Below are 24,974 nucleotides of genomic sequence, written 5' to 3' on the forward strand. Positions count from 1 at the left end.
CTTGCTACATCTTCCTTCAGGCAGCTCTAGGTACAGGGATCATGTTGGAAAGTCATCTCCAGCACAGAGTCCCCAGGGTGACAATTATCCAGATGGTAGTTCAGCTGACACTGGTCTAATCCACACTGAAGCCAAGACGGAGAATCTGAGTATTTGATAGCCACTTAGCCCATAGCTATTCTGCTGTGCACTCTGCTTATGCCAAATAAATGAAAGACTCGCTCTTTGTATTACAGAATTATGCAAGCCTCTTTGATCACCTAGCTTATACACTAAGAGTGGGAAGAACCACCTGCTTATGCAAAAACAGCAGCAATTTTCAAGGAGAAGATGTGTCAGACGGCATCTCAGCCACACTAAGTAACAGGAATGCTGCAACAGACCAAGAAGTACTAAAGACGCTCTCTTACAAAGTACTGCAGTAACAGGTACTCAAGCTCTGGCATTACAAATGCTCTCTTATTCAAAACAAAATTGAACTCAAGCTACCACATTAAGAAGAGTTGGCACACACCAAGTTACTAATATCAAGAGTTAGAAGAAAAAAATTGACGTTCTAGAAAAAGCCTCAAAACCTTTTTGCCTTCCAACAGCAAAATTGCTGGGGAAACAACTTTAAGTATTAGCCAACTTATGGATGACCCACCAAAATCCTCCTTCCGCTTTCTCTCCTTAAAAGCAATCAGATCATAAAGTTTATAATTCCAGGGAATAATTAAGGAGAGCCCTGAAGATATAGACCATGAGGAGAAATGGTCTTTCCTCTGCCAGAGGGCTTCTCTAGCGGCCTTAAGGCATACAACCTTTCACTGAAGCAGCAGGAGACCAAAGCACTTCTGCATTATTGATTTTTAAGTAATCACACCACAGAATTCAATCTTCGCACAAGATTAATACAAACATCCCCCTGGTGTCTTAATTACACAGAATTAGCCAACTCATCTCAAGTAAAAGCTAATACTACAATAGCTTATACATTAATTCTGAATCTAGAAAATAAATAGAAAATTCAATGTTTAAAAATAATTGTCTATTATTCCATTCAACTGACTGTTCTCCATTCATCTAACTTGAAAGAAGGTCTTCTCCAGCTTTCTCAGTGTTGGTCTGATGAGATGCATGTGATCTTCATGATTTATATGAAAAGTGGCAGCAGATGTATTTTTGAAAATTGGCATCTGGGTCACCTCTCTTTCAGAAGGGAAAGATAAAACAGGAATTATATAGGTTTCCACTGACCTTAGAATAGCTAAGTGTCTTGATTTGTTTAGCTGCTTGATACAGTAGCTGATCTTTGAGCACAGAGATGCAGGTCAACTCTAACTGCCACACAGAAATTCAGGCAGCAGAACAGAGGCTTTAGTTGATATCATTCTTTTTGATATTTCACTTCCTTCTGGTACACACAGCAGAAAGAAGGTCTACTGGCTTCCTTGCTTTAAAAAGAAATGTAATCCAGAGGACCAAACTCACTGAATGGAAGCCCAAAATTCCCCTATGTTCTCATCTGTGGCATTAATTCCTTGTGTCCTTTTGACAAGCCCCTTTACGATTCACTTCAGTTTTAAAGTCTGCACAGGAGTAATAATACCTATCAACTTCAGAGGTGTTATTCAGATCAATTGAAATTAATTCTAATTTATTAAACACTAGGACAATGTAAATGCCATAGAAGAGTTGAAAGTAGGACTGGCTTAGGAAAGTTAATGATTCCAAGAATTACTTCAGTACTTACTAAACAGCACTTTTCAGTGTATTTCTGAGATTGTAAAACTGGATGAGCAAACGGACAAGAGATGACATTCGGCCATTTAGAAAAAAAGTCTTGGAAGTACAGGTTTTAATATAACTATTTACTGTACAATGGTGAATTCAGATCTACCTGTGACTATCACCTCATGATTCTTATTATACCATTCTGTTTTCTGTTGCTTACAACCATACAACACTTGCACCATTTGCACTGAAGCTTTCTATGTGATGTGTCTGTCTCAGAATTGGGTTGTTTTTGGAAAAGTTTTGATGTGATTTAGCTGTTTCTGGGAACACGGAAAGAAAAGAATATGCTTTCTTCCCCACATCAGAAAAACTTGTCTAAAAGATTTTTATTGTTGTTACTTTTGCTCTCTCCATGGATATCTACCCAAAGTCTGGTCAAACTACAAACTCTTGGAAACCTACTCATCACACATGCTGAAGGAGGACTTTCACGCTGTTGGCAGTTTGGTTTCTGGCAGTGTCATCTTCACATGCATTTTGGAACCTCTCACAGTGACTACCAACAATCAGACTATTCTGATGTCATCCCTACAGAAAGTAATCATACGTGCTCCAAGATCTCATAGCTTGTACACAGAAGAGGAATTGGCCATGGCTCATGCCCATAAGGATTTAACTTAAAATAAAGGCAAAAGCAGAGCTCCTTTTCAATGGTTGCTCTCARGTGCTTTAATATATAATATTGCTTGGCACTGAAACCAAGAGCACCTTTTCCAGGTTGCTAATGAACTCTCTGCACTTCACACACACATTTCTCCTACAGGAGACAGAAGCCAGGTGACTTGATTTCAAAGGAGACCAAAAAGAAAAAGGAGAAAAGGAAAAAGACTGTGGAATTCGTGCAAACTACAGTCTCAAGAATGTGTCTGAACATATGAAACAACACTGATGATACTAACATTGCACAGTCAGATTCTAATCATATCAATTTACACCTAAATCAGTGGAAACTTTTGACTCCAATCACTTCTCCTCATATATAGACTGAATTTAACTCTCTCATCTCCCAAAGAATTCTGAAGATAAATTTGTATTTGAGAGGCACTAGAAAGTTTATGGATGAACTTAATAGAACAGCCCACAAGGAAGAAAATGATACTGCATTTCAGAGCAAGAACTGCATAATGTAGAGTATCAAGTCCTAATTAAATGCTGGTATTACAGTTATTAGGAATGTACTCTCAATAGTAAAGATGAAACAAACCACTCAGTAGAAGCATTATGGAAAGAGGCAGTGATACGTCACCACACAATTAAAGACAGTCACCATAACACACACATGGAAGTGTGTTGAATTAAGTCTGCACAGGTATCCTTAATCCTAACATTTCTAATCTTTGGATGCTTGGCTTTGTTACATTACTAAATGTTCCCATAACACAGTTATGTGGATAACCACAATATCTAGTTCACATAAACTAAAGAATAAGATTCACTGTGTGAAGTTTCAGAGAGTTATATGGGTTAAAAGGGTGCTGCTGCCTTACTGATATTAATGACACATTAGCCTTTTGGAAGTACACTAGAACTCAGGTAAACTGCAGCCAACCTTTAAAATCATATGTGAGAAATGAAAGCTTTGTTAGGAGGTTCAAATTATTAGGGTTAAGTAACAGATATGTACTATCAGTTTTTCTTCCGGCTAGCAGAGGTCTTAACACTAACAACTTGAAAGCAGACAAGAATGTCATTGCCCAGTTATAAAAAAAATCTGAGARTTTGCTAGCAGTTATGCACTCAAGTCTCTGAGAGTCCTGTTATTTCTGACACATCGTGCCTCTCAACTGAGCAGTMGAGCCATGTGCTGCACTGGGATTTCACCAATGCTAAAGGCAAAGTGCAAGATGGTAGGAGCCGGGAAATGGAGGAAAAAGCAGCACAACCAACAATTAAAATAATTTTTAAAATAATTAGTATCTTAAAAAAAAGTTAGCAAAACAATGAAGAAAGATCAGATATTTTAGTAAAGACTCAGAAGCTGATTTGTTAGGGTGTGTTTGTACAAACTGAATTGTTTGGAAAAGTCTGTGCCACTTACTGAAACGGTTGAACTGGGCGTGTTTGTTCCATATCCAGATGAAGGGAGAGAGGCCAAGGACCAGCGACGCCCATCCGTCCTGGGGGGAAGAAGCAGGGGAAATTACTATGATGGCTATAATGTGCCTAATATTTGGGCGAAGGGAGCAATTTTTCCCCAAAACCTTTTAAGCTCACATTTTGATTAAATGTCTCAAGATATTCAGGTAAACCAGTCATCCTATTTACAATGATTTTGTGAAAAGCAGTTGAGGTAAGTTTTTAAGAGCAAATTTAAGTGATCTTGGAAAAAATATCAAGAGATCAGATTCCTGCATCAAGTAGGTGCTTTGTAAAAAAGGTAGGTGCTTTGCGCAAAAAATTGAAGTTTCAAGAACAGACAAATATAATCAGTTTATTTTTGACTTCTTTCAAACAGTCATGCCTAGGATCATTACTTATATAGTTCCTTAACTTCTAAATAATGTTTAAAAATGAGGGGAAAAAATTGTATCAGATCAAGAAGCAACTAGAAGATGACTCATTTGTTACCTAGTCTGCATGCGTTCTGCCTACAGCATCAACCAACACAGCCGGGGGATTCAAGCTACTACAGCAGATCTGAACAGAGCCTATATGCCCACTTCAAATATAGAGGAGACAGAAATATCACCTAAGGTCTCTTTCCCCTCCAATCACTATAATATTAGTAGTTATTTGCTATTATTAGCCAAGGAAAACTTTTTTCTTTCCTGGAGACAATGAGCATGTCAAAAAGACATAGAACAAAACATGACCTCAGGGAAAATAGCCAAAACATGCAGGAGATATTGCGGAAAAGGTGGTCTTGTTTTACCAAAGTCAAAACATATGATCTATCCAACTGCTTTGAGAAGAATCAATATTTCCCTCCTTGAAACCCTCTTCTTCCCCCCGAAAAACACACCTCAGGGAGGAAGGAAACTGAACTAATTCAGCAGAGTGTAACAGTGCTTTTTCTGCCTCTGATTTCATTTTAATCTCAAATGCATTTTGTTCCCAATCACAGACAAATGTATCCTGTTCTGTGCTGGGATGGATGTTAAAGAAATCTTTTCTTCATATCAGTTTCCATTTGGTTGGTTGTTTTATTAAGGAAAATCATCAGTAACTGGTCATAAAATGAAGTTGAATAAGAAGAGTTAGAGCTTCTGACTTACTTTGCAAAGACTTGGGGGTTTTGGTACATATAAGAAGTACAGTACATGTATGTAATTGCATTATAAAATAGGATGTTTGGTAGCTAGTGGTACAGGTCTAAAATAGTGTTTAGTGCTTACAACACACACAACATATCTTCACAACAATATTTCTCATTGCACTATCCACACGCCTAAAACCTCATCTTTAGGAGAAAGTACAGTGCACATTCAGATATAAGCACATGCTTGTATTCTTTCCAAAGCTAGCTCCTTTCATTGTCAGGTACTGACACACACTCCTCCTCTTTGCTATCTATTTTAGAGCAAGAGGGAAATAAACCCACTACTTTATATTACTGGAAGAATATTATATCAAGAGAGTTTTTAAAGAGGCTCATGCTACATTCATAAAAAAAAAAATTCAAGCTGTGAAGTAGATTTCTATTGCATGCATACTTTATAGTTAAACCCCATTTAGCCACAGGTGATATCTTCTTTGGCAAGACAAATATATATAAAAGAGCGATCTCAAAAAATTCCAAAAGAGATGAATTTCCTTTCCTAAGCCCCTAAAAATAATAAATGTCAACATTACAAAGTCACTGCATCACATGGTCCGTGAGTGAAAACCAAACTTCAACAACAGAGAACTTCACTCACTTTCTGGATAAAATACCAGTACCTCGTACCAGTTCCGGTACCAATACCAGAACTGCAGTTCCACAGCATGATAACATGTTCCTATCTTACAAAAGATAGRTAGAAAGGAATGCACAAATTACTATTTTTTTGCAAAAGGAAAGCCTAACCCTTTTTTTTGTGTAGCCTAAATTGTGTATTGAAATTACTTTTGTATTTCGACTGTGACGATGTTAAAAAGAAATCCTTCTCATAGAAAATTACAGGATACTTCTTCATGCTTAGGCTATTTTCCACTGATGCAATCTGGGCAAGCAATGTGCTAAGCAGTAAAGGCAATGAATATTAGCTCTACATCCAGCAGAGAGAAGTGGGACAAGAGTAGAAATCTTTCAAATCAAAGACAATGGCAGAAAGACTTTAAAAGAAAATTCCTCTTTCATTTATGCAGAACATTTCAAAATTATTTCAGTGTTTGGTTAATAACAATGTACTTTTAGAGAGATCTTATGCAATATTGCTTTAAGAAAAGATACTGTGAAAGAAATTTTTAGGTCATTTATTTTAAAATAACCTCTGCTAGCACAACAAAACCATGCGGCAACAATTAATTTTGCCATCAAAATGACATTTTAAGAAGTTATTTAAGGAAGTATTTTTAAGGCGAATATAATACTATTCAATGAAGGCTAGACCAATTTCAAAACAAGAAGGCGCTTGAAGAACACAGCATCTTCTGCAGAGCACCGCCCGTTAATCATTTTAAAACAAAATGCAAATATTTCTCATTTTGATTACCAAAGAATAAAAGCTCGATGCCTAAATGGGGTTATTGCAGCATGAACTTGTTAGGGACACAGGCTAGTGCCCAACCATGCAAAAGCAGAGTTCAGACACACACACACACACACACACACACACACCAGCAACACAATGCACGTTACCTGTCTGCTCTGTGTCCGTGGCTGTATGGAAGAAATTGTACAATGATAATGAGGGAGGGGGAAGTAAAAGCAGCACATGTGATTGCTGAAAACAACTCATCTTCTTTTACTCGTATTCCACTAAGATCACTTTTACTGAATACGGACAGAATTAATCATGCATTTTCTTATTCAGACAAGAGATTTCTGAACACGCTAATTTTGTAGGTATGAAGCAATCACTGAAAGTGTATCTAGCAAGAGATTTATGATTAATCATAATACAGACTAAGCAGTCTTGCAATATTTTGCAGTGAAATTAGCTTTAAAGTAAAATGCGCTTTCCAAATGTGTTTCCCATTCTGTCCTGAGAATCAGCTCATCACAGGGCCATACTGAACAAATGGGAATCACAAATGATGTTCAAACAGGATAATAACTGAAGAAATTATACCAAATGTAAAAAGCAGAAAACCAGCAACAAATCATTTCCATGATGGCAAGGGGAATAAATCAGGTAAAACCATCTCTAAGACCAACACAACACAGACCAAAAGGGTACAATGCAATCTCCATTTCCCTGGCATAACAGAGCACAACATTTTCAATTACTTAATACCATCACACAGAATTTATTCTGATACGACTATCTGATAATCTAATAAATATGTATTGGTACTACTGGCATTGCTAAGAACAGTAATCTTCAGGGTGTAATGCAAGTAGAAAATAGCTTATTTCACAAACTTATTTCTATGTCTAAACATTCATTTCAAAGACAGAAAAGGTATACAGAGCAACACAAACAATGTAAAATGAACTACAGTATTTGATAGGGCAGATTTAACCTTTTATTCATCAATTTCTTTAAAAAAGGTAAGTGAAGAAGTACAAAAAGGCACTCTTCAGAGCTTTATTATTACAGCATTTACTTTCTGCATGGGAATTTGTAAAGGAATAGTAGTAAAACAATAGAAACAGCCAACAAATGATGCAAGTTTTGACAATGGTTTCAGCTGCAAATTTCCGCCTGCATTGCAGGGTCCAGAACTTAAAATGCTGTGAAAACTGGTTCAAATTCAGTTGACTTCAGTAGGATATCTTGAGTACACCCAGATGAGGCTCAGACACCTCATTAAAAATAAAGGTGGATACAGTGACTACACTTGAATTGTTTTACCAGCAGGTAAAAAATTAATTCATTTTTCTCTCTGAGGCAACAGGAACGTACATACCCAGTTTGTCATATTTCACATGATACTATACAGTTTGTTCTTCCGTAAAAAATAAAGACCAAAGCCTGCTTCAAACAGTGTTCAAAGAGACCAGGTTTTCCAGCAAACCACCCAACTGGAGAAACACTCCAGGATTTACCTGCCATGCAGATACAGGGTAAACCTTCAGCTTTTCTCTCTCCAATTCATGAACCTGCCTGTTTGCAAACCCTAACCCCTYCTTCTTCACAGTTTTGAGACCTACCTGTTTTCTACCTAGTCTTCAAGCTAAATCTTTCTTGTTCAGAAAACTTCCTTCCTCTCAGAATGACCACGTTCCCCTTTCTCCAATCATTTTAACACAGATAATTCCTTTCAGCCAGGGAGACTGTAGCAAATCAAAACCACCTTCCTCACGCTGGAGTCTGATGGTCGGACTGCCACAGAGATGCAGTTATCCTAATCACAGCTGTTCTTCATGCCACATGTCACCCTTCCAGGAGGGGCTTCCCTAGACTGTCTGCATTAATTTATTTCCTTGACCTTCCTCTATGTCTGAAAAGCACCTAATACATTTTGAGTGTTGCCAAGACCTAAACTAAAGTAAATAAAATAAAACTGGAAACATCAGAGAAAGTAACCAGAAGGAAGGGATGTTTCAGGAATACATACCCAAGAATATTCTCAGCCCTAAGCCTAAAGATTAGGCTCATGATGAAACAGAATCACAAAACTTCTAACCAGTAGCCAACTTTTGAAAAAAAATACACGAGCTATGGGCTTGCCAACCCAGGGAGAATATATACTAGCTTACCTTCGGGCAGGAACAAAGGAAAAATGAGCAGGTGCATTTGGAGAGAAGTTCCTGGGACTGTCCAAAGGGCTGCTACCTGTTTGAGAAAGTAAAGAAAACATTTCAGTCGCTTTTGCAACAAACTGATGAGCAGCTTTTCCTTGTGCAAAAATGCTTCTTTTTTTTTTGTGACTGCAACAATTTGTAGTCACAAATAATTGACAATAGACAGCATTTGACCATTTGAGCATTAGTTTGCTAAAGAAATGTTTTGACTGATGTGGAAGTACCGGTATTTTCCCTCCTTTTAAAATAATTTAAGATGGAATGTACCACATATACACAATCTATTCTCCTAATATTTTACAGTGATTCCTATATACAACTTTTTCCTAACACTTCTCAATGAAAAACCTGAATTAGAAATGACATTGATGACACTTTCAGGAATAATAAGGAGTAAGAAAGTATCTCTGTACTTCTCTCACAACGTTTATCGATGCTGAATCAGAATTCACTGGGGGAAGAAAGGACACACCAAAGGAACTGCACATGATAACATAAGGACTACACACAGATCTAAGATGATCACGCCATGAAGCATTAGCATTCACTCTAACTACCAATATTCTGAAATAATACCTCTACCATGAAAACAAATATTCCAGAGAATTCATAAAATGAAGAAAAAATAATGCCACTTTATTCTCACTCAGCGCAAGAATCTTCTCTCCAGGCTTTGTCATGTGAGGTGTACGCATATGGTTGGTAAGTGGTATATTACAATGTATTTTATTTCAAAGCAAAAAGCAACCACTCCATAGAAAGCCTTTCTGAAGCCAGAATCATTTAGAGACTAACTGCAGAAACCTTTGAAATTTATAAGATGAATGAGAAGCTTCATGTCAATGAGTGTGCTCTTTCTGTCGGGCATATTTTTAAGTGGTTTGCTCTTTCAGATCCTTAATACAAGCACAAAAGAAACTATACATAGGAAACATAAGCGAACAGCAATTTCTTTGATCACAGACAGTAAAATAACATTAAAATAAGCATGACAATAAAGAGATACCAGAGAAGCAATGTACTGCAAGGTTCTTATATCTGTGGTCATCAGAAAAGTCTTCAAATTTAGATGCCATTTAAAATGAATTTATTGCTCATGTTGAGCATGAGCAATAAGGTAAAAATCAGGATTCGTCAGAATTGAAAATTCCTCAGTGATGAGTTACTTGCCAAAGACTCGCCTCCATTGAGCGAGGAGCCCCAGGTACTCAGCTCTCCACAAGGAAGACAGCACTGGGCGCGTGTTACATTGCCATCCAGCAATGTACGCAAGCCTGCGCTTACGCTGCATTGATTTCTACACAAATTAATCACATACCTTGATTGCCATGCTAAGCAGAAACTGAATATAAGCATAGCGCGCAGCTGAGGGCAACTTTCACTCACGCTTCGGCTATCCAAATAGTTCCCATAAAACCTCCCATAACATCTTGCCACTTTTTCCGCACAAGGAGTGTGCAGCCCTGCAAGGCTGTGCAGGCAGGAGATGGGAGAGGGCAAGGAGCTGGTGCCTTGGGGCGAGGACGGCTGCAGCACCACAGCAGCCAGCAACCTCCACCTGGCCTGTAAGTCTACAGGGGGGGAAACACCAGCTGGTGGAGATTACAGCAGCCCCAGGCTGAGCTAACGCTTGTCTCGGGGTGATGAGAGAAGCAGAGAGGCAAGTGAAATCCAGGCCACTCCACAATCTGCTTCACCAAGAGCAAACTGGATTAAAAACAAAGGGTTTGAGCAACAGGTTTGGTTTCCTTTCGGTTGGTTTTCTTTTGAGTGTGTGTTATAATGCAATAAGAATTAACAAGTTCAGGGTGTAACATGACACAATGCAAATCTTCAGCCTAAACCCAACACCATCTAATGCATTCGATTCCCACCATGTCCTCGGTGGAGGGCTTTCAGGTCATAGGAGAGGTGTCAAAAAATCAATAGCAAGGTGATTTTTGCTGCTTTGTTATATTCATTAAGCTTGCACGCATTTTAATTCCTGGGGGCACAGTGGAAAACTGCAGACTCAATACTACTTTTGAATTAAGAAACAATTGAGTGCCTTGACAGTCTAGATGGCACTGCAAACTTGCAAGAAAGATGGAAGAAAGCTAAGATAGCTGCAAGTGCCCAAACAATGTATACGCTGGTAGCAGCACATGACTTGATAGCAGGGCAGAAAGCTGAAGGAGCATTTTAGGTCCGAAGGAAATGCAGTAGTGAGGCCTGTAAGCGGTACTGCAGATTTAAACGACAATGCAGGGAAGTCAACCAGTTTTGGTAGGAGCCTTGGTCTTTGCATTCCCGTTTCTCAGGCTTCACTGGCGATGAACCCAACTGTGTCAAGGTGACCTCTCTGAACAAAAAGCCCATTACCCAACATTGTCACAAACACGCAATGAACTGTCATTGCCTTTTTTATTTTTAATCAATCTTTTGTAAACTTTCCAGATTATGATCAAAATAGGACTTCAGAATAATTCAACAAATAGGGTAATGACAGTTTTAAAATTTTGAAATCAACTGTGTGAGTGTTCTAACTCTTCTGATCCTGTACAATCCGGTACAAAGATACTACTAATATTTAAGTAACATCTTTTTCAGATTTATACGGCATATTTCCTTCCAGACACTGGAATTTTAATTAGATCCCCTGTGAGTTGCTTCTAGTTTTAAAATGAAAAGCAATTAGTTTTTCTACTCAATTCAAGTCTGGATGAAGCTTTTAAAACAACAACAGGGAGAAGGGGAATTAGTACTTTCCCTAAAATTTCCCAATACTGCTGCATCTGCTATAGTTGAAAGAATTTTAATAAGAGAAGCCTTAGTGTGATGGTCTCATTCGCCAAGGATGATCGAAAGCCTATTTATTGCGTTAGCAAAGGTAAATTCTCCTGTTGCTCAGGGGTTATAGYTGGCTACTACTGAACCTGAAACGACTCGGTCTCAAGAGAGGCTGTTACACAGAATGATTACCCATTAGGTAAATCAACACACTTACAAGAACATTAATGATTCAGGCATGAACCTTTACATTTCCTGGACACAGGAAGACAGATGTAGCCAAAGCAGTTTTACATCCACTACCCTCAAAACACAAGAAGTGGACCCTATGGGCAATATGCAGGTGAAAGTAGCTGCCCTCTACAAACATGACATTCATCAGAGAGGCTAATGAATTCAAAAGCTCAGACTAGAACCTTTTTGTAAAACCTGCTTCTGAGATTTGTAAAAATAAATAAATACAAAGCACTTTTTCTTTTTTTAAACTCCACAAGGGTAGAAAGCTCTATGTCAGTGCCTCCCAAAATATTTTGCCCAGCATTCCAGGTTAGGAACAGAGTCCTTTTCAGGGTGCTGGTGACCCACGTCGCCTTTTGCAGACACTCAAATCAAAACTGAGTGCCTGAAGTTAGTAGAAGACGTGTGTCCAGAGACAGAGGGCAGCTCTGGGACAAGAGCAGGACAAGTTCTCTAACTTCAAATAAAAACTCCCATAACCAGAAACCCCACTGGGAAAGGCAGCTCCCTCACCACCCTTGATAACCAATGCCCTGTCAAGTTTGAAGACCATTAATGATGAAGAAGACCTGCGAGTCACACCTGAGACAAAGAACTAGTTAGAACTCAAATCTTAGAGTAAAATCTAGGGCCAATTTCATACATTTGCTATAAACTACATAGTGATGTAAACACAAATAGCTTTACACACCACGCTTTCTAATCTTTCAAAGGACTGCCTAGATTTTTCTCAGCTTTATCTTTACCCCAGGTATTCATACAAATCCACTAAATGTAAAGAGAATGAGAAATTTTAGGTGAAAAATTCCTTTTGAGAGATAAAAGAGGTCTTCAAAATTGTTTTTCTTTAAATGAACACCAATGTCTCTAAAAATTACAACTAAAATCCAAATACACCTTCAAATTTGCTGAGTATATTTTAAGGCATCATTGGGTAACCTTTAACAACCTAATGAAGTAAAAGAAAGAACTATACAGTGAGTATAGGTATGCTGTGTATATCTTCAACAATCTGCACTTGCTGGGAATGTTTCTCAGATACTTCTCATCTCAAGTTTTATTCCATGTATGCACGATATTAAGCCTCTATAAAGAAATGAAAGGAAATTCAATTCCAAAGGATCTCAAAAGTCACAGTATAGAGAATATTACCAATTCATAAGAAAAGTGTTTACCTGCTAGCAGAGTACTATTCTTAAATAAAGAGCTACTACTATTTTTAATTGTGGCTGGAGTAGTCTTCACCATTGTTAGAAGACTTCATACACCTAAAGATTTTGAGGGAGGAAGTGTGAGGATATTTTAAAACGTATTTTTATATGCTTTAAAAGGCAAAACTGTTTACAATTGCATTTCTAAATATCTGGGAAAAACATAGTAAATCAGCTTTTATTTTAGTCTTGTGCAAGAAAAAACATATAGTATTGCAGATATCCAAATCTTTCAGTAACTATCATTCTATCTGCCTGAAACTCTTGTTCTTTTAACTTCCACCACCCAAAACTGTAACCTTCTCTGCTCCATATCCTGCCTTCTTCGGCCAGTTCCTACCTTTACCAAGTCTGATTTCTCAGTGTGACTTTCCCAATTATTTTTCAAGCTCCTTCTCCTCTTCCCCTTGATACTATTCAAATATGCCTCAAGACTTCTCTGCCAGCTTTGCATAATCTTTGTTCCAATACAGGCACCAGCATTAGATTTGATTTAAAGATATGATTTTACTTATTGAAATAAATATGCTTAATAAGAATACCGATTTAAAGAAGTCTTATAGTATTGATAGATCAGCAATTTAACACTGGGCAAAAAGTTAGCCTGTGCCAAATGCTCTGCAGCCACTGTCAGCACTTGCAGCACTCCATGGTAAATATGAGCTAATGAAGAGCAGCTCATTTTTCAGAAATAAGTGTAAAGTTACCTCTCTTTTACATGAGCYATAAGTAGTGAAGTATGTCCACAGGACATTAATTAAAAAGCAACTGTTGCCCAGTGATACGTTACCTGACAGTAACTCCCTTCCTATGCAGAACTAACATATATCAATATAATCATCTTTATACTGGGAAAAGTGTGTAAATACTAAACACTAACTGAAGAGATTATTCAATTTTACTACTACAGTGAGAAGAGTAGTGACAAGGTCCATTTCATTCCAGCAAATACACTTTCAAGGTGTCTAATGACAACTTCTTATGGAAATCTCAGACCTTTTATTAGGTTTTGTACCTTCTACTCTTCGTAAGCATGGCTTTCACGTTGCAGCTGGAGGGCTCAAATTCCTCTCCCAGTTTTGGCATAGGCATTACGATGTCCTTACTGCATCCCTTTTTTCTTCACCTGTTATATGCTATCTCTAGTTACTTACCACCCCTAATGAAAACTGTGTGTTTGACATTTAAACATGGAAGCTAAGTTTCTGCTGTAAACAATTTACTGCAGGAGCTGGGGCCGGCAGGAAAAATACTGAACCATTTGCACTATCACCGTGAGAAGAATCAGCCAAAGCACTAAAATTTTTATGAGGTGGGTTTTTCCATGGTCTTCTACATAAGATATACTATTTGCTGAATGCTAACACAAATAGCCAAAAATCTTAACATACGCTACAGAATTACCTGCTTTCCAGCATGTACAAATCTTATATTAAAAAAGAAAAAAAATTTTAAGCACACTGTGTACCACCTATCTCAAATATAATGGATGCCACRGTCCTCTCACGCCATCCGAGTATCACACACATGAAATGGGAATGAACTATCAACTTCAGTAACCAGGACAGGATCTACAGAAGTATGTGGCACTCTCTGCCCCCTTTTTACCCCCTTCACCACAGGGTCTGACCCCCACAGAGATTCATGGCCACGTCAAGTCCCAAGGAGCAGGCACCCTTCAGGGCAGGAGGTTTGGGCCAGGAAGCAGGAGAATCGTGCCCTTCTGTATAGCACTGAGCTTTTCCACTGGGAAAGGAAAATAAATAAGGAGAAGCCTTCATAATAAAAGCCATTTCTGCCAGGAGGAGGAATTGACTTGCAGTGAAAGAGTACAATAAGTTAATTCAGTAGCACAGTGCTGCCCGTGAGCAGCTCCCTCCACGTGGTATCATAGCTGGGAGCAGGCCAAACCCACCGGCAGCAACAAGTGTCTTCACGGGAAGCCAGGGTGCAATTTGGCTACATTACAGCTGTGGAAAATAAATTTCAAAATAGCCTGAACTTCAATCATCCAGCTGTAAAAATCAATCTCTTTCCTAGTGAATTATAAAGATGATGATGCTTCTGCGACTGATTTGAAGCTTTTAATTTTAAAAAATAATCTAACAGCAATTTAGTAATTCACTTCATGACGTGAGGTTGCACGCTGTAACAGCTGTACTGTGCATAACTTCTCTGTAATTTTCAGATTGAAAAAAAAAAATGTTTCTATACATCTCTTCCACACAGAAAGCTCAGAACTCAACGCTGAGGAAGACTCAGAGCAAGTAATTTAAATTACATATTGACAGATACAGAATTCATTTTCAAATAAATGAGATGTTTCAAAGGTCAGCAAGTATTATGGGAGTTGCAGCAGAACAACTACCCATTTTTAAGGGATTACAAAAGGGCAAAACACAGATACTAGTAYTAAGAAGGAAAGCTTAATGCTGTAGCCTCATAAGAAACTATTTTTATAAGTCAAATCCTCTCTTTTACAAAATTAAACTGGCCATATACTGGGAAAGCATTCACACACGGTAATGTAAAACTAAAATTTAAGATCAAGAATAAACTTGAAAATCAATAGTAAAATTTTGGTTGGGATAAGAACACAAAAATAACCTTTACAAGGACTGAAAGCTAGTAACGCCCACTCCTCAATGGACTCCTACTGTATTCTCCTGCAAGCACAAATAACATTTGAGAGCAAGTTTAATTGGCAAGTTCAGTTATGCAAGATCAGCTGAGAAGCTCACTCTGGTTCTTCATTTGCATGGACCATTTATTTCCAAGTCTACCAGGTGTAATCTGAACTCATTTAAGACATCCAATTTAGGGAGAAACACAAAAATTAAGATAATTTTCAAGTGCCTGATTTTGATACATCACTCTGAACAATCTCAGAATAAAATCATAAACATCTGCCAACAATTACAGTGAGGTGAACAGTTACTGGTTAACACATGCGTAGCCATACAACCTCCTGCAACAAAACTAAGACTAAAGTGGCACAGTTTTGTTTAGAAATTCTTAAAACTGATCGTGCCAAGTAAATGTTACTACTCTGCATGTGCATGAAAGTAGGAAAAAACTTCACTAGGGAAGCACTATCAAAATATGTTGCATTTCAGTTTCAGCAATAATAGGAATTCGATTCAGATATAATGGTTGGCATTTCTTTTACCATTTATTATCTGAATAACATGGGGTGTGGGTTTTTTTAAAAACAAAATTGTAGAAAACAGTCAGAAAGAGTAATATTATTCATATTAATTTAGTTCATAAATAAGTATGCAATATTTCTAGAGTCCCTTTGGCGTGTGCCGCAATGCTGTAATGCAGAAGTAGTGTTTCTCCTTGTAATAATGMTGAGTATAACATACCTAATATTATAATAATGAAAGGCAATAAAATAAGTATCTAGGACTTTGACAGTAATAGGTGTATGCAGCATTCAAAAATCTGAAGTGGATGTTAAGYTATTCTGTGGAGTAAGCAGAGTCCATGCGAAACGAAAATATTTGCAGCACTAAACATCTTACTATAGTCCATACGAGTACCTAATCATCAGTCTTTTATTAACAAAGGATATACAGAAATATTTATTTTCTGTCCAATGAGTCTGACTTTTGCGATTCCATTCAGACAATTTAAGATGGGTTCCAAACATATGTGTATACCTTTTTTTCTGATTTTGAAAGAAAAAAGAAATTAGAATAAAATTAAATTTTTCAAACCTTTATTTCTAAAATTGGGCACTTCAATCCAAGTTCAGGTGACTAAATAAGCAGGGTGATTTTCACTTGAAGTTCAAGCTGTAGTTTTCTATACCAAGATCCAAGGTCATTTTGGAAAACATTTGGGGATTACATACAATTTAAAAACTGAATTAACACACTTCACATACATTCAGAGCCCCTCAGTCACAAGTGATTTCATGTCAGAGTTACAATTGCTTGGATGTACTTTCATTTCAAATGTTTAGGTTTCTTTGCATATTACATTTTCTCCAAATTTCCAAGCATTTTCAGCATTATGAAATTGCCTGACATCTCATCTTGATGCTGTTCAGATATAAAAAAAAGTGTATTTTTGTATTTTCCCAGATCAGGGATCATTAGGAGGTAGGTTTTCCGGCTGGACAGCCAACTGTGCTACATCACACCCACCAACCTTTATGTCACATACAGAGGAATAACTTCTGAGGCTAGTGCCATAGAGAACTTGATTTTAGAGTGGTTTCAAACAGGAAATTTTTGGACGCCTCCCTAGTTTCTCTGCCTGCTCATTCTTTCTCAGATTCATAGAAGAGCTTTAGAATAGACCCTTCTGTCTATTCAAGACAGAAGAAACCACGGGAGAGAAGCTCCAGCATTTCTTACCAGGTTATGGACTGATTGATAGATTCAGTTCAAATAATAAATACCATAGCTTGTTCTCAAACTCACATCACATACACGATATTTCTTAAGAAAAGCATTTGTGACTCTAAATTTCATCTACTTTTGTCTCTTGAATAAAATATTTTTCTCAGGGAAGACTGCTAAGGACAGTACTGCTAGAGAACTCCAATTACAAGTGCTTTCTCCTCCTATTCTCTGCTGGCTACTCTTGTAGGTCACAAAGGATGTCCTTTTAATTAATAATTTTAAATCCCATAAGCAATGTCAGAACAAAAAAATGGAAATGATTATTTGACAATTACAGCTAAAGAAAGATGACGTATCACTGAGTAGTTACCCTAGCTTCTAGAAGACAGTCAATAAAATATAAGCTTGTAACCYGATACAGCATCAAGAAAACTATTTTTTCATTTTTGAAATAGACAGGGCAGAAAAGCATATCGAAAGAAAAGAAAATATAGTTGTTGCTATTGCGTACATTTCTGCATTTGTTTTCTGGGCAATGATCACATCGATGTCTTGTTGCAATCTGCCAAGCAAGGATACTTCTTTCATATTCTGAGGAGCACCTTTCTATATCTCATTTCAGTTAAATATTTGTGTCGCTAATTTAGAATTTGTTAAATCCAACATATATGTCAACTTTAAGAGCAAAGTAAAGAGCGCAGTGTAACTAAGTAGAGAATCTCTACCAGCAAAAACGCTTTGTTAAGACCAAATTTTGCAATGTTACTGCTATCACCATAACACACAACAGAACCAAAGGAGCTCATAGGGAGGTAGAATTGACCTCTTGGTTCTATAAAGCATTCAAACAAGTTACATTTGAACATATTTTATCTGAGATTGTGAAGCAAAACTAAAACAATTTTAATATAATATTTTTCAGATTTTGTTAACATTTTAATTGAAAAAACCATGGGTCATTTAAAAAACAATGTCACTAAAGTAATTCCCGAGCCTTTCATGACTGGGTTTTCTAGCATCCTGAACAAATATGACAAATTTTTATGAAAGCTTAAATAGCAGTTGAGGCTTTAGTGGGTAACCCTGGACAATAAGTCTGGTCTTTTTTTTCCTTTTGACAGGCTGGATGTCACCTCTCAAGATACAGTGCTCTGCAAACAGAAGCACATGTCTCCTGCTGCTGAACTACTATCCGTTTGCTGTTCTTTCTCAGCATTTCCTAAGTTTCCATCTCCAGAAAGTATTTACAGGACATATTGCCCTGTAGTAGGAAGAGAGTCTGAATAAAATGAAAACAACAGATACTTGTCTTACACGCAACCGTGATGTGCTTCCAGACAGGCTCTGCTGTTGATGCCTATGTGCTGCAAGTGTTCAAGCTGTTTCATGCTAAAGACTGGTGTCCATTAAGGCCATACCAGAAGCCCAACCATCTTCTCTTGCATTTTGAAATAGCAGAAACAAGGTAGTCACAGATCATCTACCTCCCTCAGCCACAAAAACACCAAAGGAAGCACTGTTCGAGCAAGCCGTAGCACTGGCAGGGAGGACCCTTTTTGAAAATCCACAGATACCGCAGGATGAACAACCATTCTTTCTTTGCCTTCAACAGAACATCTCCACATGTTTCACCCTGATGACTAACAAGCAGTTGCCCGATTGCTTTGAAATGAGCATTTCCTATTTGCTGACTTGATAAAACTGACAGCAATGTAGAAAAAAGCCAAACATCTCCTGCTGCACTAAGTGGCAGATAGAGACCATAAGATGGCACCCAGCACAGCTGACTGCCTGCCGCGGCATGCAGACCCAAGTTGGATGTTTCTTCTCGTGAGAACTACAGTTTAACCATTGGCACAAAACAAAACAAAATGCGCTAGGAGACTCAAAAGAGGATATTTACTTATATATACGTATTTCATTTTATTTGACTTTGTTCTCCCTCTAAGTTTTTTCTGCGGGATGTGGTRGACCTAAAGGATTAAATCCCCCAGAAAGAGTGGAGGAAGGATAAGGTAGAGAAGCAGAGAGGAAACACAGAACAGATGATGAAGAACACAGTCCTAGATTACTTTTACTTTTCCCAGAACAAAATCAACTTTTTAGAAGTCTTTTTTTTAATTATAGAAGCAATATTTTTTGATCTTGTTCGTACCTAAAAAACAAACAAAGCCCCAATAAAACATTCCCCAAACTTCAGTGTGGCCTGGATTATATTCTRCATCAGCACTCTCAGATATCACAGTCTTAAGCCTGACATACATTTATTTTGAAACTATATGGGTTTTATTATAAGTTTCAAAAAGTTAAAAACTACAGTCAGATTAAGTTTCAAAGAGGGTATTTTGATTTATCAGCATGTTCAAACTCATTGCAATGGCCACAGACATCACTAATGATTCCCAGGAAAAGCAGTCCTGGRGAGTTACCTGTGTGTCCATGAAGAGGGGAGTGTGGTCGCGGGAGCGTTGGAGATGTGCTGGATGTTACAATCAAACTCTTTCTGTTGCTCGTCCGACAGCTGAAAGATATGAATTATAAGGCATAATCAGAAGAACAAACACATCTGAAGGCAGGTCCTGCCAAATGTCTTTTAGCTAATGAGGAATCCCTCAGTATTTAGGTCAATGCTGCCTCATGCACTGAATGTCAGTACCGAGTCTGCAGAGAAGTAAACGTACAGGGCTGAAAGTTACTGTGTCAGCAACAAGAGGCTTCATACGTTGGAAGCAACGTTAAATCTCTATCTCACACTGCATGGGCTGCTCAAGATAGCTGACAAAATCATTCCTCACTCACAAAACGTGGGCAACTCATGCTTTACAAAACACACAAAAACCAGAAAATGGTGAAATACTCGAGTACGCCAGATATTCTTCACAATACGCAGCACAGCACGCGAATCTGTTACAATTCTTGGCTAATACTGTGAGAGACCAGAGCGTATTCCCTAGGGCAGAGTTAAAATGACAAAGTAAAGTGTTAGCACAATTCAGCAGATGAGCAAGATTATTAACAAAACTTAAAACCTGAGATTCAGGAATCTTCACAGGCACATGCAGCAACGTTTAACTGAACCTGTGCAAAGCGGGTGGCAGCCCGAGCCCCCGCCGAGCCAGCTGCCCTCACTTCTGCGCCTTTGCTCCAGCCAAGGAAGCGACGCTTTTGCACGAGGGAGTTCGGACATTTTTTTTTTTGGAGTTTCAGGACTTGGACAAACGAAGATATTGATGCGTTTCTCCATTTGCTCGCCATCCTATGATTTCTACTAACAAGCATTTAATTAGCTCTAAAGATCATAAAAGTAACTGTAATGGACAAGGGAAACATTTTCGGATCAGGCAAGCTGTGAACAAGAGCAACGGGGTCTTTAAATCCCATTCAGATTACCACTTTTTCTGTTGCTTAAACAGAACAGTCTAAGGTCCACAGCAAAATCTCACAACCAGCCAAACATTACAGCTATTTACATTTCTTAATTGTAACTCCAACTTTTTTTCCAGGTGGCAGAAACATTTCTGCTTACTCCAGTAATTCTCAAAATGGGTTACCAAAACCATGTTGGGCTTGATACGGAGTTGGTGGATAGAGAGGAGCAGGGACACTAATCAAACTGAGCAAGGAGTTGACTTGCACAACTCAAGACACGTAACATGACGCTCCTCATCGGTTTAACACGATGCTATGCAAAGCCCGTTCGCTTCCACAGTTGCTAATCCCGACATCTGCCGGGATCCTTCCTGTGGTGTTAGATCTTCCGGAGCAGCCCAACAACAAATGCAATCATCGGGCTGCCAATTATTAYGGCTTAATGCAAAATTATTTCACTGCCACAGGACACAGTGTATCTGACTATTAATAATTAGTAAGCTTGTTGTTCTATACAAAGCTGGAGATCTGTAAGTAGGAAAAAAAATACAACCGAACTGCCAGCTATAATAAACAGCAATAAGGCTGAAGCACTATTAACTGCCTTTCTGGCTCTTTAGTGTACTTAAAGCATTCCACAAAATTATCCAACTGATTCCATACAATCTTCATTTACAGTCATGAATTATTCAACAACGGTTCATGCTAAAACTGATTACCATTTTGCACATCATATGCAAAAATTAACAGCCTGATTTTAAGAAGCTTAAAATCTCAGTTTATAGATTTTTGATACGTCTTCAGTTACTCTATTCYATTAATTGTTGAAAAAGAAACAGAATACTCAATTCCAACATTAATACCAAATAATCATGATGTCTACATTACTAGCAAATCTCTTCCACAATAAAAAAAAATCCTTAGCGTTCTAATATAAATTACTAGGTAAGAAATTAAGATCTTGCTCAATATAAAATACTAGTACAATAAGAAAAGAAAGCTCCATCTTCTATGGTCATATCCCCTTGCTAAAAAGGGTTCCCAAAATGCGCTTTAGCACAGTGATGTCTGGAGCCCACTATGGAAACTTGGTATATTTAAATCACAGTATAAGGGCGAAAATTAACTATCCAGGACTCTGAGCTTTTTTTTTTCCTTTTTTTTTTTTTTTTTAAACTGCTTGTCTGCATTTCCCAAATTGGATCAAGTTTTACAAACCCATTTTTTCTGCTGTACTTGTGAAGATAAGGAACCACAAGAGAAAGAGTTAAGTGGTTGGAGAGCAAGCACAGCTGAGACCCATTAAAAAAGGTCAGGTTTACACAAATGCACAGCAGAGGAGGGAACGGTTTTTGAGTGAAAGCCTGAACCCAAGTTAGGAATAAACCATTATTCTCCTTATGCCCAAAAAATTGGATAACTTTCAATTTCACTGGATCTCTAACCCGGGAAGGAGGAACATCACTTAAGCCCATTTAGCCACTTCCATAAACCATGTGTGCTGCCAATAAAGAAAAGCTGAAACATAGAGGCTAAAAACAGAATGTTCTGATTTCTTAAATCCATGTTGTATGATGAGAAAAATATATACACAGATACAATATACTCCCTACTGGCTAAGGCAGGCCCTTTGGATATAAATATAATCTTTAATAGATCTTCGGGATCCCGCAGAAATTACAGAATAACAGTGATGAAGTTCTCACAGTTATAAAAAGAAAAGGGAGGGGCAACATGAAGATTTCAATTGGGTCACCTCCCCAAGAAGTCACTACTACAGCATTTCAGCATCTCCTAAATAAAAATGGCTAAATATTGAAGAAGCAAAGCCAGTTTCAGCTAGGAATTAATGCCAAAAGGATTCAACCTAGTTGTTTAATTGTTGGAACAAACAGTTCAGATGAAGACAGATGCTTTCCTGGAAGATGCACTTTAGTCAGGTATTGGGCTCAATACTGAAATACTTGGCCTATGATAATAAGGAGATCATATTATCAGTGCCTTAAATTGCATTAATTATTGTTTACTGTTGTTGACGAGTTCTCCAAACAATATTATCTTTCCCTGCCCCAAAACTACATAAAAAACAGGAGTAGTGGGAGAAAGTAGAAAGGGAAAAGGTCACCTATGCATCTCTGAGTATTTTAACAAGGGAAAAGGGCAGCTCTTAGCTAGTCCATAGACACTCCAAGCAGTGTTATTTGTTTATAAGCCAAAGTTTTGCTATTTTAATTAAATGCAAGGTGAGCCTAACCCTGACCCTCCTTCACTCTCAYAATTTAATATTAGGTATGGGTCTCATTAACGTTTTTTCTCCTTAGATCCCACTTCATAATTTTAGAGACCAACCCCMCTACAGCTCTTCTCGTTCCAGCAAAACACGATCTGAACAGCGCAGGGCTTCTCTCCTGCCGCAGCACTAGAGGACAGCGTCCCCGGCAGCAAAGCCCATTTGCAGCATGMTCAAAACCCAAATACCAAACGCCATTGTTGCCACCTGCCACAGCCCTCCGGGGCCACCGAGACCTCGCATGTACCCTCGACAACCTGTGGGCCGCCAAACAGCGATCGAGAGACCTAGAAAGGCACTGARGCAACTCAACAAGCACAGCAAAAGCGAGAGTTGCAATATCCATAACGATGCCTCTTTGCCACAGCCACAGAAATCCCACTCTTTCTAGAGYCAAATTTGCTCCCTGCGGTAAAAATAACGTTTGTTCCGTGGAGCGAAGCGTTCCAAGTGCATTCCTGAAACCGAACACTGCGGGACACAGGATTTGGATCCGGTAACCGGACACTGGTTGTGGACCCGCTGCAATGCGCTCCGCCGCTAGCGCCCTCGCCCCATGTTATTTATGGGGACATTTGTTAGCGTACCTGCGAGCTGCAGGCAATTTCRGTGCTCTTCGACTGCACACCGGCAGATCCGTGATTCTACAATTTTAGGGTGACCCTCTAAAAAGGGAATAATTATTACACCGTGCTTTGTATTCATGTTCAATCTGAAAAAGAAAGTGATGTTTCAGCTTCGGCATAAATCAATATTTGACCCTTTATTTTACCAATTCACGGTGCGTCTCTGACTCTCGCTGATATTACAGAGCAGAAGTGATTAATGTCTATCGAGGCATTCACATAATGAAAACAAGGGCCATAGAAAAACAATTTAAAAATAAACAACCAGCCACCAGGAGCAAGTACTATCATAGCAGTGCTGGTTATTAGAAATGAAGAATACTAATGAAGCTTCGCAAGATCTATCTAACTTGATAGACCTAAAAAAAAATTGCATAGCAGAAAATCCTGTATATGCAAGTAAACAAGATTAGCACCAACAGCACGAGTTTAACCAACGCTGAGTCTGATGCACTTTGATAGAAATCCAGACATCAGGTAAAAAAGATGTACAGAAAAATTACAGCTTAAAGCACTTTTTAATTAGCGGTCATTAATATAGATGAATCATATTAGCTATTTTTAATTAGGGAATTTTAGTTTTGTAAACCACCTCCGGTTTTCCGTGTTGAATTGATTCTTGTATTAGCTCCCAACTCTTCAAACCAGAATTTCAGGATTCAAACACCAAATGTGTTCCAGATCAGGTACGTAAAACAGCGTGTCCCAAAGCCCGGCCTACAAAATGGGATCCACATTTCAGAGTGGCTACACCTACAAAAGATATTTGTGATTACTTATATTCCTTAAGCGTAATGCCACGAAGCCAAGTTTAACTACATTCTCCTCGGCTGTTAAAGGAGTTTTTAGAAAAGATTTAATTCGTTTCGGTTGATTTGCCTTATAAAGGCTTCCCTATGAGAAACAGACATTTTGGAAATGAAAATACGCATTTAAAATTTTTATTCACAATGGCAGAAAATTTACAAAATCCAAAATCTGCATGTCAATGAATGCGACAGCTGCACAGCAATGTTAACTAGATGTGGAAGTTATTCTCTTAATTATAGTAATTCAAAGATGGAAGCAATTTTGTAAGCTTTAGTACTACCAACAACAGGAATAATTAGTTCTCCAAAATAGATAAGAATAAGTAAGCATCTGGTTCAACTGATTTTTTTTTTCCACATTCAAGAATAGTTTAAAAGTTATTCATCCTAGAATAACTGGAAAAAATAGTGTTATTGTTCAGGCTGCAGATTTGGTAGTTTGCATATTCCTATAATAGGCTTTCCTTCTTCTCTCTTCCATCAGGTACTGGTGACCTCCAAGGTTTTTGTTCAAACCTACAAACAGTATTTGTGGACACAAATCTCAGCCTGATGCAAAAAGTCAGCCAGTGGGTTAGGTCATGCTGGTTTCTGTCACAGGCTTAATAGAGGTAGGGTTTTACCCACGAAGTCTGAATGTCATCCATCTCTAYCTTAAATGCTCATATGCTCTCTTGTATTTCCATACCTCTTAGCA

At 38.1% G+C, this 24,974-nt stretch overlaps 1 protein-coding gene across 13 annotated transcripts in view; it reads right to left on the bottom strand.

Moving 5' to 3' along the window:
- MAST2 (microtubule associated serine/threonine kinase 2) overlaps window positions 1-24,974 on the bottom strand; it is a 206,067-nt gene that overhangs the window by 55,817 nt on the left and 125,276 nt on the right. For 10 of the 13 annotated variants that reach the window (XM_026086767.1, XM_026086768.1, XM_026086766.1 and 7 more), the window contains 4 exons: window positions 19,613-19,704; window positions 8,567-8,642; window positions 6,560-6,580; window positions 3,818-3,896 (listed from right to left, as the gene is read on the bottom strand). In XM_026086767.1, the coding sequence (XP_025942552.1) occupies window positions 3,818-3,896; window positions 6,560-6,580; window positions 8,567-8,642; window positions 19,613-19,704 (268 nt within the window). The remainder of the gene's footprint in view (window positions 1-3,817; window positions 3,897-6,559; window positions 6,581-8,566; window positions 8,643-19,612; window positions 19,705-24,974) is intronic. The other 3 variants (XM_026086772.1, XM_026086765.1, XM_026086776.1) reach the window with 2 other exon arrangements.

This window comes from Apteryx rowi, unplaced genomic scaffold, assembly GCF_003343035.1.
Source record: "Apteryx rowi isolate R43461 unplaced genomic scaffold, aptRow1 scaffold_7, whole genome shotgun sequence".
NCBI lineage: Eukaryota > Metazoa > Chordata > Aves > Apterygiformes > Apterygidae > Apteryx > Apteryx rowi.